General features: G+C 37.8%; 1 protein-coding gene across 18 annotated transcripts in view; it reads right to left on the bottom strand.

Annotated features, from left to right (window-relative positions):
• STAU2 (staufen double-stranded RNA binding protein 2) overlaps positions 1-15,017 on the bottom strand; it is a 305,285-nt gene that overhangs the window by 239,658 nt on the left and 50,610 nt on the right. For all 18 annotated transcript variants that reach the window (XM_079901619.1, XM_079901618.1, XM_079901620.1 and 15 more), the window contains one exon: positions 14,148-14,283. In XM_079901619.1, coding sequence (XP_079757745.1) covers positions 14,148-14,283 — 136 coding nt within the window. The remainder of the gene's footprint in view (positions 1-14,147; positions 14,284-15,017) is intronic.

Below are 15,017 nucleotides of genomic sequence, written 5' to 3'. Positions count from 1 at the left end.
AAATGCTACAAACACTCAAGTACAAGTCTTTGAATAGCCACATATTTTCATTTCTCTTAGGTAAACACCAGGAGTGGAATTGCTGGGTGGCATGGTAAGTGTATGTTTAACTAGAGAGTGACAAACCATGACAGCATGATCATACCATTAATATTCCCAGCAGTAGTGTACGAGAGTTCCAGTAGCCCCACCCTGTCACTTGGTATTAGCCTTTTTAAATTTTAGCTATGGTTTTAAGCCACATTTCCCTGATAACTAATGATTTCAAGCATCTTTTCATGTGCTTATTAGCCATTCTTATCTCTTCTTCATTAAAGTGTCTAGTCAAATATTTCGTTCATACTTGTCTTACTGAGTTGTAAGTGTTCATTTATATCATCCTGGATGCAAATCCTCTGTCAGCATAAGTACTGCAAATGTTTTCTTCCAGTATATGTCCTGCTTTTTCACTTTTAAAAGTGATTTTCGGGTACTAGAAGTTTTAAATTTTGATGAAGTTCAAGTTCTCAACTTTTTCTTCTATGATTTGTGTTCTCTGTGTTCTAAGAAATCTTTGCCTATATCCAAAGTAACAAAAAATTTTCTTCTAGAAAGTTTACAACTTTTTAAATGTAGATCTATGATCCATTTCTAATTAATTTTTGTCTATGGTGTGAGGTAAGTGTTGAGGATCATTTTTTCCCATCTGGGTATGCAACTGTTTTATCACTGCTGTTGGAAAGAGTAGCCTTTGCCTAGTAACACCTTTGTTGAAATTAATTTTGAAAAAAACAAAGTGACCCTATGTGGGTTTTTTATTTCTTGACTCTATATTCCAGGGATCAGCAAACTTCTTCTATAAAGGGCTAGATAGTAAATATTTGGGGCTCTGCAAGCCACAAAATTTCTGTCAAACCTACTCAAACTCTGCTGCTGTAGCATGACAGCAGCTATAGACAAAACATAAACAAATGATCATGGCTGTGTTCCAATAAAATTTCCCTGACAGATACAAATTTCAATTTCATCTAAATTTTATATGTTATGAAATATCATTCTTTGATTTTTCCCTCAACCATTTTAAAATGTAAAAAACATTCTTAGCTTGCAGGCCATATAAAAACAGGCAGGCCAGATTTGGTCCATGGGCCATAGTTTGCCAACCTCTGTTCTATTCTGTTCCAATGATCTATATGGTTGGCCATCCGTATCTGTGGGTCACGCATCCATGGATTCAACCAACCGTGGGTAGAAAATAGTCAGAAAAAAAAATTCCAGAAAGTCCCAAAAAGTAAAACTTGAATTTTCCACATGCCCTGCCAACTGTTTTATAGCACTTACGTTGTATTAAGTATTATACGTAATCTAGAGATAATTTAAAGTATACCAGAGAATGTGCATAGATTATATGCAAATACTAAACCATTTTACAAAAGGGACTTGAGCAATGTCAGATTATGATATCTGCAGGGGTTGGGAGTGAGGTTCTGGAACTAATCCCTCCGTGAATACCTAGGTATGAGGGTACATTATTCCCCATGCCAATATTCCACTGTCTGTCTTACTGTAGCTTTATAGCAAATCTTGAAGTCAGGTAGTGTGAGCTCTCCAAATTTGCTCATCCTTTTCTAAACCGTTTTGGCTACTGCAGAACCTTTGCATCTCCACACTATGTTAATTTTATTTTATCAATTTTACCAAAAAAAAAAAAAAAAACCTGTTAGGATTTTGATTGAGATTGCATTGTATCTTCATGTTAACTTTAGGAAAACTGTCATTTTAATAATAGCAAGTGTTCTTTAATTTGTCTGAGCAATATTTTCTCACTTTCAGTATACAGGTTATGCACATATTTTGTTATATCTAACGGTGAGTATGTGCTTTTATGCTTTTTAAATTTTCCGGTTGTCACTACTATTAAATAGAAATACTGTTGACTTTTGGTATACTGACCTTGTAACCTGTGATCTGGCTCAACTCATCTATTTAGTAGCTTTTTAGTTGTGATTTCTTATAATTTTCTACATACAGGATCATGTCACTTGCAAATAAAGACAGTTTTATTTCTACTTTTTCCAATATTTTCCCCCATTTATTTCCTCTTCTTCCTGCACTTGCTAGAACTCAAGTACAATGTCGAATAGAAGTGATTACGGTGTACATCACTGCCTTGTTCTCATCGTACAAGTGCTCAGTCTCTCACTAAAAAACATAATGTTAGCTAGAAGTTGTTTAGGGAAGTCCTTTATCAGATTAAGCAAGTTCTCTTACATTCCTAGTTTGATGAGTCTGTATCATGAATGAGTGCTGACTTTCAACAAATGCTTCTTCTGTGTCTAATAAGATGCGCGGGACTTCCCTGGTGGCGCAGTGGTTAAGAATCCGCCTGCCAATGCGGGGGACATGGGTTCGAGCCCTGGTCCGGGAGGATCCCACATGCCGTGGAGCAACTAAGTCCGTGCGCCACAACTACTGAGCCTGCACTCTAGAGCCCGCGAGCCACAACTACTGATGTCTGCGCGCCCTAGAGCCCGTTCTCCACAACAAGAGAAGCCACCACAATGAGAAGCCCACGCACCGCAACGCAGAGTAGCCCCACTCCCCGCAACTAGAGAAAGTCCGCGTGCAGCAACAAAGACCCAACGCAGCCAAAAATAAATAAATTTTTTTAAATGCTCATATGGTTTTTCTCCTTTAGTCTATTAATATGGTTAATGCTTTCCTAAGATAAATTCCATTTAATCATGTGTATTAAATTATTTAAATGTTGAATTTAAACTGCTAATTTTTTTTTTTTTTTTGAGGTACGCGGGCCTCTCACTGTCGTGGCCTCTCCCACTGCGGAGCACTGGCTCCAAACGCGCAGGCTCAGCGGCCATGGCTCACGGGCCCAGCCACTCCACAGCATGTGGGATCTTCCCGGACCGGGGCACGAACCCGTGTCCCCTGCATCGGCAGGCGGACTGTCAACCACTGCACCACCAGGGAAGCCCAAATTGCTAATATTTTGTTAAGGGTTTTTATATCTATGATGATGATGGATACTGATCAAAAATTTTAAGTTTTTTGTCTGGTTTTGGTACAAGATAATGCTGGCCTCATAAAATGAGTTGGGAACTGAGAGTGCCCTGGTGGCCTAGTGGTTAGGATTCTGGGCTTTCACTGCTGTGGCCCTGGGTTCAATCCCTGGTCAGGGAACTGAGATCCTGCAAGCTGTGCAGCCAATAAATAAATAAATAAATAAATAAGTGGACATGGCTATGTTCCAATAAAACTGCAGGCAATGAGTCTGCAGGTCACAGTTTGCCAATCAACAATCTAAGTTATCAAATTTATAAACAAAGTCATTCATGAAGTTCCCTTATAATTTTTAATGTTAGTAGAATTCCTTCTTTTATTCCGATGTTGGTAATAAATATATCTTCACCTTCTCTCTTCTATCAGTCTAGCTAGAAACTTATCAATTTTATAAATCTTTTCCCAGAAGCACCTTTTGATTTCATTGATTTCACTGATTTTTTCAATTGTTTGTCCACTTCCAATTTCATTGGTTTCTGCTCCTATCTTTATCATTTCCTTCTCTGTATTTTGATTTTTAATGTGCTCTTCTTTTTCTAGCTTCTTAAGGTAGAGGCCTAAAGCATTAATTTTGGATCTTTTTTTTTCTCACGTAACCATTTAAAAACATACATTCCCCTCCAACCACTACTTTCACTGTACCCACATATTTCAATGTTTCATTTTCACCTTCATTTAGTTCAAAATATTTTTCTAATATTCTTTGTGATTTCTCCTTTGACCCATGCATTACTTAGAAATGTCTTGATAAATTTCCAAATATTTACCAGAACTTACCAGATATTTTTATGTTATTTATTTCTAACTTAATCCCTCTGTGATCAGATGACAGTTTATATTATTTCAATTCTCTTAAATTTATTGAAAATTGTCTCACAGCACAGCATATCACCTGTCTTGCTGAATGTTCCACGTGCACTTGAAAAGAATGCATATTCTGCTGTTATTGAATGGAGAGTTTCATAACACTGGATGACAGTGTTATTGAATTCTATCAATGTCTTAGCTTGAGCTGTGACACTTAACAGATTACCATAGACTGAGAGGCTTAAACAGAAATTAAATTTCTCACAGTTGTGGAGGCTAGACATCCAAGATCAAGGTGCTAGCATGGTCAGTTTCTGACGAAAGAGCTCTCTTCCTGTCTTGTAGACATCAAACTTATGTCCTCACGTAGGGGCAGAGGGGAGGAGCAGAATAGGGAGCTAGCTATCTGGTGTCTGTTCTTATAAGGGCATTAATTCCACATTGAGGGCCCAACCCTCAAAATCTATCTAAGCCTAATTACTTCCCAAAGATCCTATCTCCAGGGACTTCCCCAGTGGCACAGTGGTTAAGATGCCGCACTCCCAATGCAGGGGGCCCAGGTTCGATCCCTGGCCAGGGAACTAGATCCCACATGCATACCGCAACTAAGAGTCTGCATGCCACAACTAAGGAGCCCGTCTACCACAACTAAGACCAAGCACAACCAAATAAACTAATTAATTAATTAAATTTAAAAAAAATCCTATCTCCAAATACCATTGCATTGGGGGATAGGGATTCAACATATGAATTTTGGGGGGGTACACAATTCAGTCCATAGCAGCAGCCTTACTGCTTTTCTGTTTACTTATTCTAAGCTTGTTACTAGGTCCATGTATATTTAGAACAGTTAGGCCTTCTTGATGATTTTACCCTTTTATCCCTGATAATATTTCTTGTTCTGAAGTCTACTTTATTCTGAAGTCAGCTTTATTCTGATTAACGTTTGCAAAGAATATCATTTTCCACCCTTTTAGACAATCTGTCTTTATACTTAAGGTGAATTTCTTTACTTATCATATAGTTGTCTCTCCTGCTCTCTTATATAGTCTGACATTCTCTACCTTTTAACTATAGTGTTTTAGACCATTTACATTTAACATAGTTATCAACATAACTAGGTTTAAATCTATCACATTAGTCTTTGTTTTCTATTTATCCCATGTGTTCATTACTCCTCTTTTCTACCTCTCTCTGCCTTCTTTTAGATTACAAGTTTTTTATGATTCCATTTTATCTCCCCTATTGTATTCTTAGCTATTCTTTTTTTTTTTTTTGCTATGCATCGGTATACATCTTTAACTTACAACTTCTCTTCACATCACATTGTATCAGTTCATGTATAATGTAAAAACCTCACCCAAGTTTTCTAGATGTTTATGGTGAGAAGGTAAATCTAGTCCTAGTTATTTCATCACAGCCAGAAACATAAGCCTCCAAAATGTTTTCTTTAATAATTTGATTTTTATCTAATATTCGGGGAAAACATACATTGGGAGACCCTCTTCATATTATACTTCAAAGAAAAAAGCTATATTTCTATTTCATAAAATGAAGAGTGTCACATCTAGTCTAACCAAGCAGTGAATTTTGTTTTAAAGGGTTAAAATGCCCACTAGTTCCTTTTTTTTTTCTTCTTTCAGTTACTAGCTCCTATTCTTAATTTTAAACACAGCCTGCCTAAGACAAGAGCTTCTGACCCAGAATAATCCTTCCTTTACCTTGAAATCATCTCCCTGGCTGTCTGATTCCTGGCTTCATTGAATTCCAGTTCATTCTCCCTCATCTTTGCTTTGGTAACCTATTCAAATTCTCTACTCTGGCTTATGAAAGTTTTAAAAGACAATATATTTTAATGTTTCTCTATTATGGGTTTAGACTTATTTCCCCCAAATGAAAAACATTCCTAATTTAATTAATATGATTCTATGTAAAAATATGAGGAAATATTAAAAGTTCTGTCTTGTAGTCTTTCAGTTCTACATCTGTTCTATATAGTGATATCCTCATAAAGAAATATTGGGGGTTTTTTTTGCGGTACGCGGGCCTCTCACTGTTGTGGCCTCTCCCATTGCGGAGCACAGGCTCCGGACGCACAGGCTCAGCAGCCGTGGCTCACGGGCCTAGCCACTCCGCGGCATGTGGGATCCTCCTGGACCGGGGCACGAACCCGTGTCCCCTGCATTGGCAGGCGGACTCTCAACCACTGCGCCACCAGGGAAGCCCAGAAATATCATTTTTAAAAGAAGTATCATTCTGGGCTTCCCTGGTGGCGCAGTGATTGGGAGCCCACCTGCCAATGCAGGGGACACGGGTTCGAGCCCCGGTCCGGGAGGATCCCACATGCTGCGGAGCAGCTGGGCCTGTGCGCCACGGCCACTGAGGCTGCGCTCTGGAGCCTGCGAGCCGCAACTACTGAGCCCACGTGCCACAACTGTGGAGGCCTGCGTGCCTGGAGCCTGTGCTCTGCAGCGAGAGGGGCCACCGCAATGGGAGGCCCGCGCACCGCAACGAAGAGTGGCCCCCACTTGCTGCAACTAGAGAGGGCTCACAAGCACCAGTGAAGACCCAGTGCAGCCAAGAATGAATAGATAAATAAATTTATTTAAAAAAAAAAAAGTATCATTTTGAAAAGTTCCGACATCCATTCCATGAATAAAGCATATGATTAAAGAGAAAGAATATATCCCCCAAACCAAGAATGTAATACACAGAAGGTAAAATTATATATAGAATGGATTCCTGATTTTCACCACTTCGTGTTTATTTCACTTATCCAAGAGGCTTTAGAGTTGTGTACTTGGCCGAATTTTTCCTATTAGGTTGAACCACATGAAACTGGAATATTTACAGGTCAAAGAAAGGTCAAATACTGGTGATTTCATATGATTTAACCTCTCACTAATCAATTAAACACAGACCTCGGAGTACTAACCAAAGTGAACATGCGCAGTCTGTATGCTGTTTTAACAGTACACAAGCACCATCTTGTGGCAGAAAGCAAAATTGTAGCTCTATACTTGATATTGCTACAAATATATTCAAAGTTTCTCAACTGTTTCCAACATGCTTTTGAAAGGGCATTACAAACTGGTGAAGAACACTTAGATTGATAGTTTGAACAAGCTCAAAACAAATGGCACACCAACATCATGATAATTAGCAGCTAGTCATCAGCCGATACAACAGAAACTTTGAAATAAGCTATTTCATAAATTAAAATCTTGACTATTTCTAGTTTTACTGATAATTAACATATTGAAATAAAATCAGTTCAGATACTTCAGAAAACTTTTCACCTATCAAATTTCTACTCATAGCCGTAGCTGTCCATAAAGTTCCAAGTCTCATAGGCTTATTTAACCAGGGGAACTGGAGGTGGGGGGAAGAGACTATGACGCCTCAAGTAGGTACCCGGATCTGCCTATAAGAACAAGTAACTTTTTGGCAAAACAGTCCAAATGCCTTCCTTATTTAACTTGCTGTGACTCATACTACACATGGTGAGAGAAAACTACTTTACTAACCTAGCTACAAGTGACTGGACCAGGAACTGGACACATTAGCCAAAGGCAACCAAATACTGTTTTGACATAGAACACACCAACCATACCTGAGGACAAGAGGCACTTGGCATGGGCGCATGCCATGAAATTGTTCCAGATTGAATGATGGCACCTAATATAACCAAATCCTTTTGGGAAAGAAGTATAAATACTAGATGAATGAAGAACAGATGTGTCACTCAAACGTAGGTTGTATCCTAAACAATGCCATTTTCTCCAAGATACATTACACATCCCTGTTCTGAAAGCTCTAGACCCTAAAGTTCCTCCTCCCATAAGTACCTCCAACAAACCCTCAGAGCCAAAGATAATCTTCGAATGCCCTTCAGTGAGGCTTTAAAGAATGATAAAATGGACTCCTCCTAAATATCTCCCAGGCAATTTAAACTCAACACAGTCAAAACCAAATCCCTCATCTTTCCAAAGATCTACTCCAACTCCTCTCTTTGTGAACACTATTACCAGTGACCCAGATGTGTGAAAGTCATCCTTAATACCCTCTATCAACCAATGCCTACAAATGAACCTATTTACAAAACAGAATAGTCACAGAAATTTATGGCTACCAAGGGGAGTTGGGGGTGGGAGGGATAAACTGGGAGATTGGGATTGACACATACATACTACTATATATAAAACAGATAACAATAGCACAGGGAACTCTACTCAATACACTCTAATGACGTATCTGGGAACAGAATCTTAAAAAGTGTATATATGTATAACTGATTTACTTTGCTGTACAGCAGAAACATAACATTATAAATCAACCATACTCCAATAAAAATTAACTATAAAAAAATTTTTTAAATCAATCCCCAAGTCTATCTCCTAAATATCTAGATGCTGTCCCCTCCTCTCCATCCCCACTATTCCAGGCTCTCATCACATTAAGCCTGAATTACAGCATCCTCATAATACATCTTTCTCCCTTGAATTTTCAGCCTATCCAAACTATTTTCCACATACTGTGAAAGCAATATTCCTAAAACAGACATACAATTATTTTATCGCTCAGCTTAAAATCCTTCGAAGGCTTCCAATCGGCTTCAGGATAAAATCTAAACCTCTTGGCATGCCACTTGAGGGCATCCACATCATCGACCTGCCTGAACTTCAGCCTTTTCATTCCACTCAAACCAAACTGCCTGCAAGTCCATGAATAAACTACACTTCTCAGGATTCCCTGCCATTGTTCCCAAAATCTAGATTGCTTTTTCTTACCTTCTTCTCCTGGCTTATGCCTCATTAACCTTGAAGATTCAGTTCAGGTGTCAATTCCTTCTGGGAGGCTTCTTTAATTCCCCAAACTGAGTGCCCTGCTTGTTCTCAATGTTTCCATAGCATTCAATGGACGCATCTATCACTGTGTTAGTTTCTTTTCATTGCCTTCCTCTTCTAGCAGACTAGAGTCTATCAGATTGTCTTTCATCAAAGTATCTAACACAACACACGGCAAAGAGTAGGCATTAGGTAAATGTTTGCTGAATGAGTGCAATCTTGCTAAAGTCCTTTCATTTGGTATTATTTCTAGTTAGCAAATGAGGAAACTAAGGGAGGTCCAGGGTCTTGTCCGAGATCACATAACCGAAAGCATCAGAACCAGGATTTGAACCAAATGTTCTGACTGTAATGGAAATGATTTTCCCTCTGAATCTTTGCCTTTAGGGAACCACCGTATAAAATAATTGTGCTCTGCAGAGCCGTTTGGATGGGACTAAACCCTGTTTCTCCAGGCTGGGCACAAACCCAAGCTTAGTCAATGAAAGTATCCCCTCATCCCAAATGTGGTCTGAATGAATTCTGGGATCCCCAAATTCTGGGATGAACAGGCTACTCGGAACTTTTCTAAGAACTATCCAAAAACAAAACAAAAATGTGTTCCTCCTCCAGTACAAGTCTAAGGACTATGTAGCGTATAAGGTACAGCAAAGGGAAGAGAGTGTCTTTGAAAATAAAGTCAAGCACAGGAAAAATGAGACAAGAGCTAGAAAGAGAGAAACGGAAAATGAGGAGAAACAACACTAAAGCTCTGCATCAACCATGCCTGAAGACTTCCCCAAGAGACCTCCCAGTCACATACAGCGGAAATTCCCATTCTCATATAATATAGTTTGGGTTGTGGCCCTTTGGCAATCCGCATCTGTAGATCAGAGGGCTTTCCGGACATTAGCCATGCAATAATGCTTTTTTAATCTGTGAATACAAAAAATTGATAAATTATTTGTTGGAGGCCTGATTTCAGCCATTCTACTCCTTGAGATAATGTATGTAAGTTTTTATAACAAAGATGGGAGAACAAAAGCATAAAATTGTTCTCCAATCTTTATATCTTGTGCTCTGTCATTAGTGAACAGTGCCCCAAATGAGAAAGAAAAAGATTTCTGGACATCTTCATTTTCAAACATCTTGGGTGCAGCAAAGGGAGACACAGGTATTTTAGAATCCGAGTTGTATCCACAGAGTTTGCTCATGGATAAATCTTTTCTCTCCAGCCATCATAAAATGGGGTGGAGGGAGACCTTTTTATGAGTTCCTCCTTAGGCCTTTGAATAAGTTCAAGTGGAGACGCCTCATCAGGAAAGAACAGATTAAAAGACAGCATGGGTAATATCTAATTAATTGATATTATTTTAAATGGAAAATGAAAAGACCTTTTCAAAAATCCCTCTAAATGATACTTGTTTCTTAGACTTCTTAACCTTTCAGCCCCTGCCTTATTAAGAAGCTACTGATTCATGTGGAGTCTGACAAGGAGAAGAATGTCTCCTCTGACCTTTGGCTCCAAATTCCCTGTAAAGCATTCAGGTGTTGCCATCTGCAAATTAAGGTCATATGTGAAACCATACTTTTAACAGCCGAGTGAGTAATGGGTAGGTCTGACCTTTTGTGAGCAGAGAGCTTTTAAGTTGAAACATGCTTTGGCAGCTTACCAGTACTTCCTTATTTTCTTTTTACCCTTTGTGATCTAAAGACTCTCCAAAATTCTGAAGGGAAAGTCCACTTGATCCATTAAATGGGAATGGCCTAAGGTACAACCCTCTAGAGAAGTCATTAAAAAATTCTTGCAAAAAAAAAAAAAAAAAAAAAAAAAAAAAAATTCTTGCAGCCCTCATGACATCCATGGAATCAGATCCTGACACTAGAAATTGCCAACAAAGGAAAAATGACAACAATCTTAACAGAAAATCTAAAACAGAAAAAAAAAAAAAAAATCAAACCAAACCACCAGACCCCTGTCACATTCTCACATCCGAACTCCTCTCCCCCAGGTCCACTCTGTTCCAGCCACACTGGCGTCCTGGTGGTGGCATCAACGCGCCAGGCACACGCCTACTTCAGGGGCTCTGCGCTGCTGTCTCTTCTGCCTGAACGTTCTCCCCTCTCTCACGACATCCACACTGCTTATTCCCCCTGCTCCTTTAGGTCTTCATCAAAATTGTCACCTTACCCAGGACAGAGATTACTGTATGATTTTTCACTGTTTTAGAACTAGATTTCTTTCATTTAAAAATAGTAAGTTCATTAATCAAAACTTTACTTCAAATAACGGACTACAGATATCAAAATACAATAAGCATTTAAATATAATATCCTCATGAGTCTTCATTATAGTACATTAAAAGTAAAACATCTTTCAAGTATAAAACAGACAAGGTGCTCCTATCTCAGATGATCCTACCTATCTGTTGTAACCAAGTAGGCAAATAGTTTTATTTATATTAGGTAACCTCAGACTGATGAGAAAGACAGTGGTTATGTAACAGAAAAAAGAGAAATAAAGCGACTATAAGAGAAACAGTGTATCCCTCTTGCCTCCCATGCAGGGTGGGCACCAAGTTGAGAGCTGGTAAGCCTGCCAGTGGATGTTCCAGAGTTAGACGGAAGAGGGTGAGACTGGAACAACATCCAAAGGAGCCGAGCAGAGCTAAGAGTTTAGGCCAAGACAGCAAGGGGAAGATGGTAAATACTCTCTGACAGCATTACCGGGGGGAAAAGATGGACTACAGGTCACCAACTGCAGGTTTCAGCAGGGCAGGCAAGAGAGGTACCAGCTACCTGGTGGACAAGAGACATTACCACAAAGACGAGAGGAGCCCGCACCCTCCCTTCCCACCAGGACAATACAGAAAATTCCCCCCAGACACATTGAGGAAGGGGGGAGAGGCAGAAGGTTTTCTTAGAGAACTTGAACAATATTTAAACGAACCATTTACAATCTGAATACGACTAGATCTTAAATGGCAATTTTTCCACTACCAAGCAAGACTCCAAAAAGTATTAGATTGTCTGTTGATTAGATAAGTAACTTCTCCTAATATCTGAATTGTAATAATTGGTCGGTAAATATACAAAATGATTTTAAAAGCATCAGCATCCCAACACTAAAAGAAATGATATGTGACTGGATAGAGGTTATCAGCTAACACTACAACGGCAATCCTACTGCAATATAAATGCATCAAATCAATATATTGTATACCTTAAACTTACACAAAGTTATGTCAATTATGCCTCAGTTAAAAAGAAAAAATGTTTAAGCATCAGCAAATATCTGATCACACATGAGAAAGAATTACTTAGGCATAGAAGCAGTGGGAGAAATCACATCAAAAAATTTAATAGATTAGACCATATAACATTTAAAACTGTAGTACATTAAAAACAAACACAAAACTAAAAGCCAATTTTTTAAAAGCAGGAAAATCAAACAAATAGAATAGACTTAATGCTAATACCCTCAACACATAAACATTTGAAGACTGATCAAGCAATGCAATAAAAATTAGCAAATTAAAATAGACAAATCAAAATGGACAAGTAACTAACATATTTGAAAAACTGCTGAGCCTCATAAGTTATCAATAAAAGCAAAAAAAATTAAACATACCACTTTTTAACTATCAAACAAGACAATGTGTTTTAAACTCAATGTTGTCAGAATAGTACAAAACATACTATAAGAAATTAGTATAAGCTTTAATGTAATCAGGTAATATCAATAAATTACTCTTCTTAACCCAATATTCCCCTTATAGTAATATATCTTAAGGAAATAATCAGTGATGTGAACAAAAACTTGTATATAATTTTTACTGCAACATTAGTTATAATTGTCAAAAAAAGGGGAGGGGCTTCCCTGGTGGCACAGTGGTTGAGAGTTCGCCTGCCAATGCAAGGGACACGGGTTCATGCCCCGGTCCGGGAAGATTCCACATGCCGTGGAGTGGCTGGGCCCGTGAGCCATGGCCGCTGAGCCTGTGCGTCCGGAGCCTGTGCTCCGCAACGGGAGAGGCCACAGCAGTGAGAGGCCCGGGTACCGTAAAAAAAAAAAAAAAGGCGGTGGGGGGAAGCAATCTAGATGATCAAAAACAGGTATTTTTTTATATACTTATCAAGTATTCATTGTTTATACCTGTTTAAATACTGGTAGAGTACACCCTAGCCATATGAAGCATTATATAACCATCAAAAATATTTTTCAAAGGCTACTTAAAGATATGAAAAATGCTATCTGTATAAAGTGAAAAGAGGGCACAATACTGCATATTCAAAATGAACAAATGATGATATATTTATACAAAGAGACATTATTCAGCAACAAAAACTGGATGAATCTCAAAAAATGCAACATGGATGAATCTCAAAAAATCAAAAAACAAAAACAAGAAAACCATTATATGAAGTGAAAAAAGCCAGACACAAAAGAATAAATACTGTATGAGTCTATTTATAGAAGTTCAAGGGCAGGCAAAACTAACCTATGGTGATAGAACAGCGGTTACTTCTGGGAGGAGGTGTATGAAGTGCAAGTAAGTGTGAGGAAACTCTCAGGGTGATGCAAATGTTCTGGAGTTTGATGGGGTGGTGACCACAGGAGGATATAAATATGTAAAAACGTCATCAAATAGACTATAAATACATATATACATAAATGAAATAATAAAATAAAGTCGTCAAGATGTATATTTAAGATCTGTGCATTTTACTGTTCATATATTATACCTCCATAAAGTAATACAGAAATTGCATATAAAGGATAATTTCAATTTGGTTAAATATATTTATATGCAAAGAATAAAAAGAATGTAAAGTACAACAAAATATTAAAGGTGTTTAATTCTGGGATTGCAAATTATTTGTATTTTTAACTTTCTGCATTTCCACATTCTCAACAATGAGTTACATGACTTTTATAAATGATGAGGAAAAAAAAAAAACCCTGAACTTTTTAAAAGAATTCTGCCATGCTTGCAAAAGAAAATTCTGTTACACTTATAACTATCACAAAATTATTCAATGTGCAGAAATACTTAGTAAGTCCTTCTAACAACTTTCCTATAAGTTATAAACAGTCATATTTGCAATGTATGCGGAAAAATTAAGAAAAGCACTAATTAAGCTAAGCATCTGCTTGGTGACTAAATGAGCAAGATAACTGGAAAGCCCACACCACACTGTGGAATGATTTTAAAACATGGTCCTGCGTGCAGCAAACACAGGGCTCTTATGACTCAGCAACAACCAGCTCCTGAAAAAGTTAATTTTCTTTATTTATTACTTTAAGTATTCCTGATAAGCTTGATGTATCTAAATTCCATGCAAAAATGCCCCAAGTGAATTTTCTTTACAACAAAAATACCTTTTGAGTTTCAGAAACTTTTACAATATGCGTAAAATAATAAATAAGAACAAAACCAAAGAAGACATACAAACCTCTGATTGTACATGCCCCGAAAGTTGTAATTAGCTCTATAATTTGGGAAAGGCTTTGGATCTAACGGCCTGTAGATGGCAGGCTCTCCCCTTTTCATAGCAAGCCCATTCAGTTCCACAGTTGGTGTTATACTACCTGTTTAAAAGAAATATTAAAGGCACACAAGTGAAATATTTCCATAATAAATCATGCAGTCCATATTTATTTTACATATAATTACAATGGAAGACGGTGGCAGTGGATGCCCTTCTGCCTGATTTTCTAAGGGGGTGCATAAACAAGCTACATAAACAGGAAAATCGTTTCTAGTGAAATCTCTTTGGGGTTGCTGCAACATTTTCTGTACATTAATGACCAAAAATTCAACTTTATAGTCCCACTGTTTCAAAACAAGGAAAACAGAAGATTCATAGATGGTTCCGTTTGGATATTATAAAGCAACTACTGAATTTCAAAGTTCCTTACTCCAGAAAGCTTACAACTACTTAATCATTAAAAGCATTATCATCTGTGAATATTTTAAGTTATATTTTGGTTATCAAGCAACTAGACTTAGCAATATGTACAGGGTCATCAGTAACTCTTGGACTTATCTAATGAAAATAAATTCTGAGTTTTTTCTATAACCAACAACAGGACAAAACAGTAAATACAAGTAATGCTTTCTGTGGATAATCTTAAAAGATACATGCTGAAGCATTTATGGATGAAGTGATATGTCTGAGATTTGTTTCAAAATAATTCAGAGGACAGAGAGATGAGAAACAAGATGGGATGTGTGAGTAACTGCTGTGCCTGATAACAAGTACAGGGATGTTCAATAGCTTATCTTTTCTACTTTTGTAAAAGTTTGAAAAATCCCATAAAAT

Source organism: Stenella coeruleoalba (genome assembly GCF_951394435.1).
Source record: "Stenella coeruleoalba genome assembly, chromosome: 17".
Lineage (NCBI taxonomy): Eukaryota > Metazoa > Chordata > Mammalia > Artiodactyla > Delphinidae > Stenella > Stenella coeruleoalba.
Note: the sequence above shows the minus strand (reverse complement) of the source record. Positions and strands in the feature narration are given on the sequence as shown.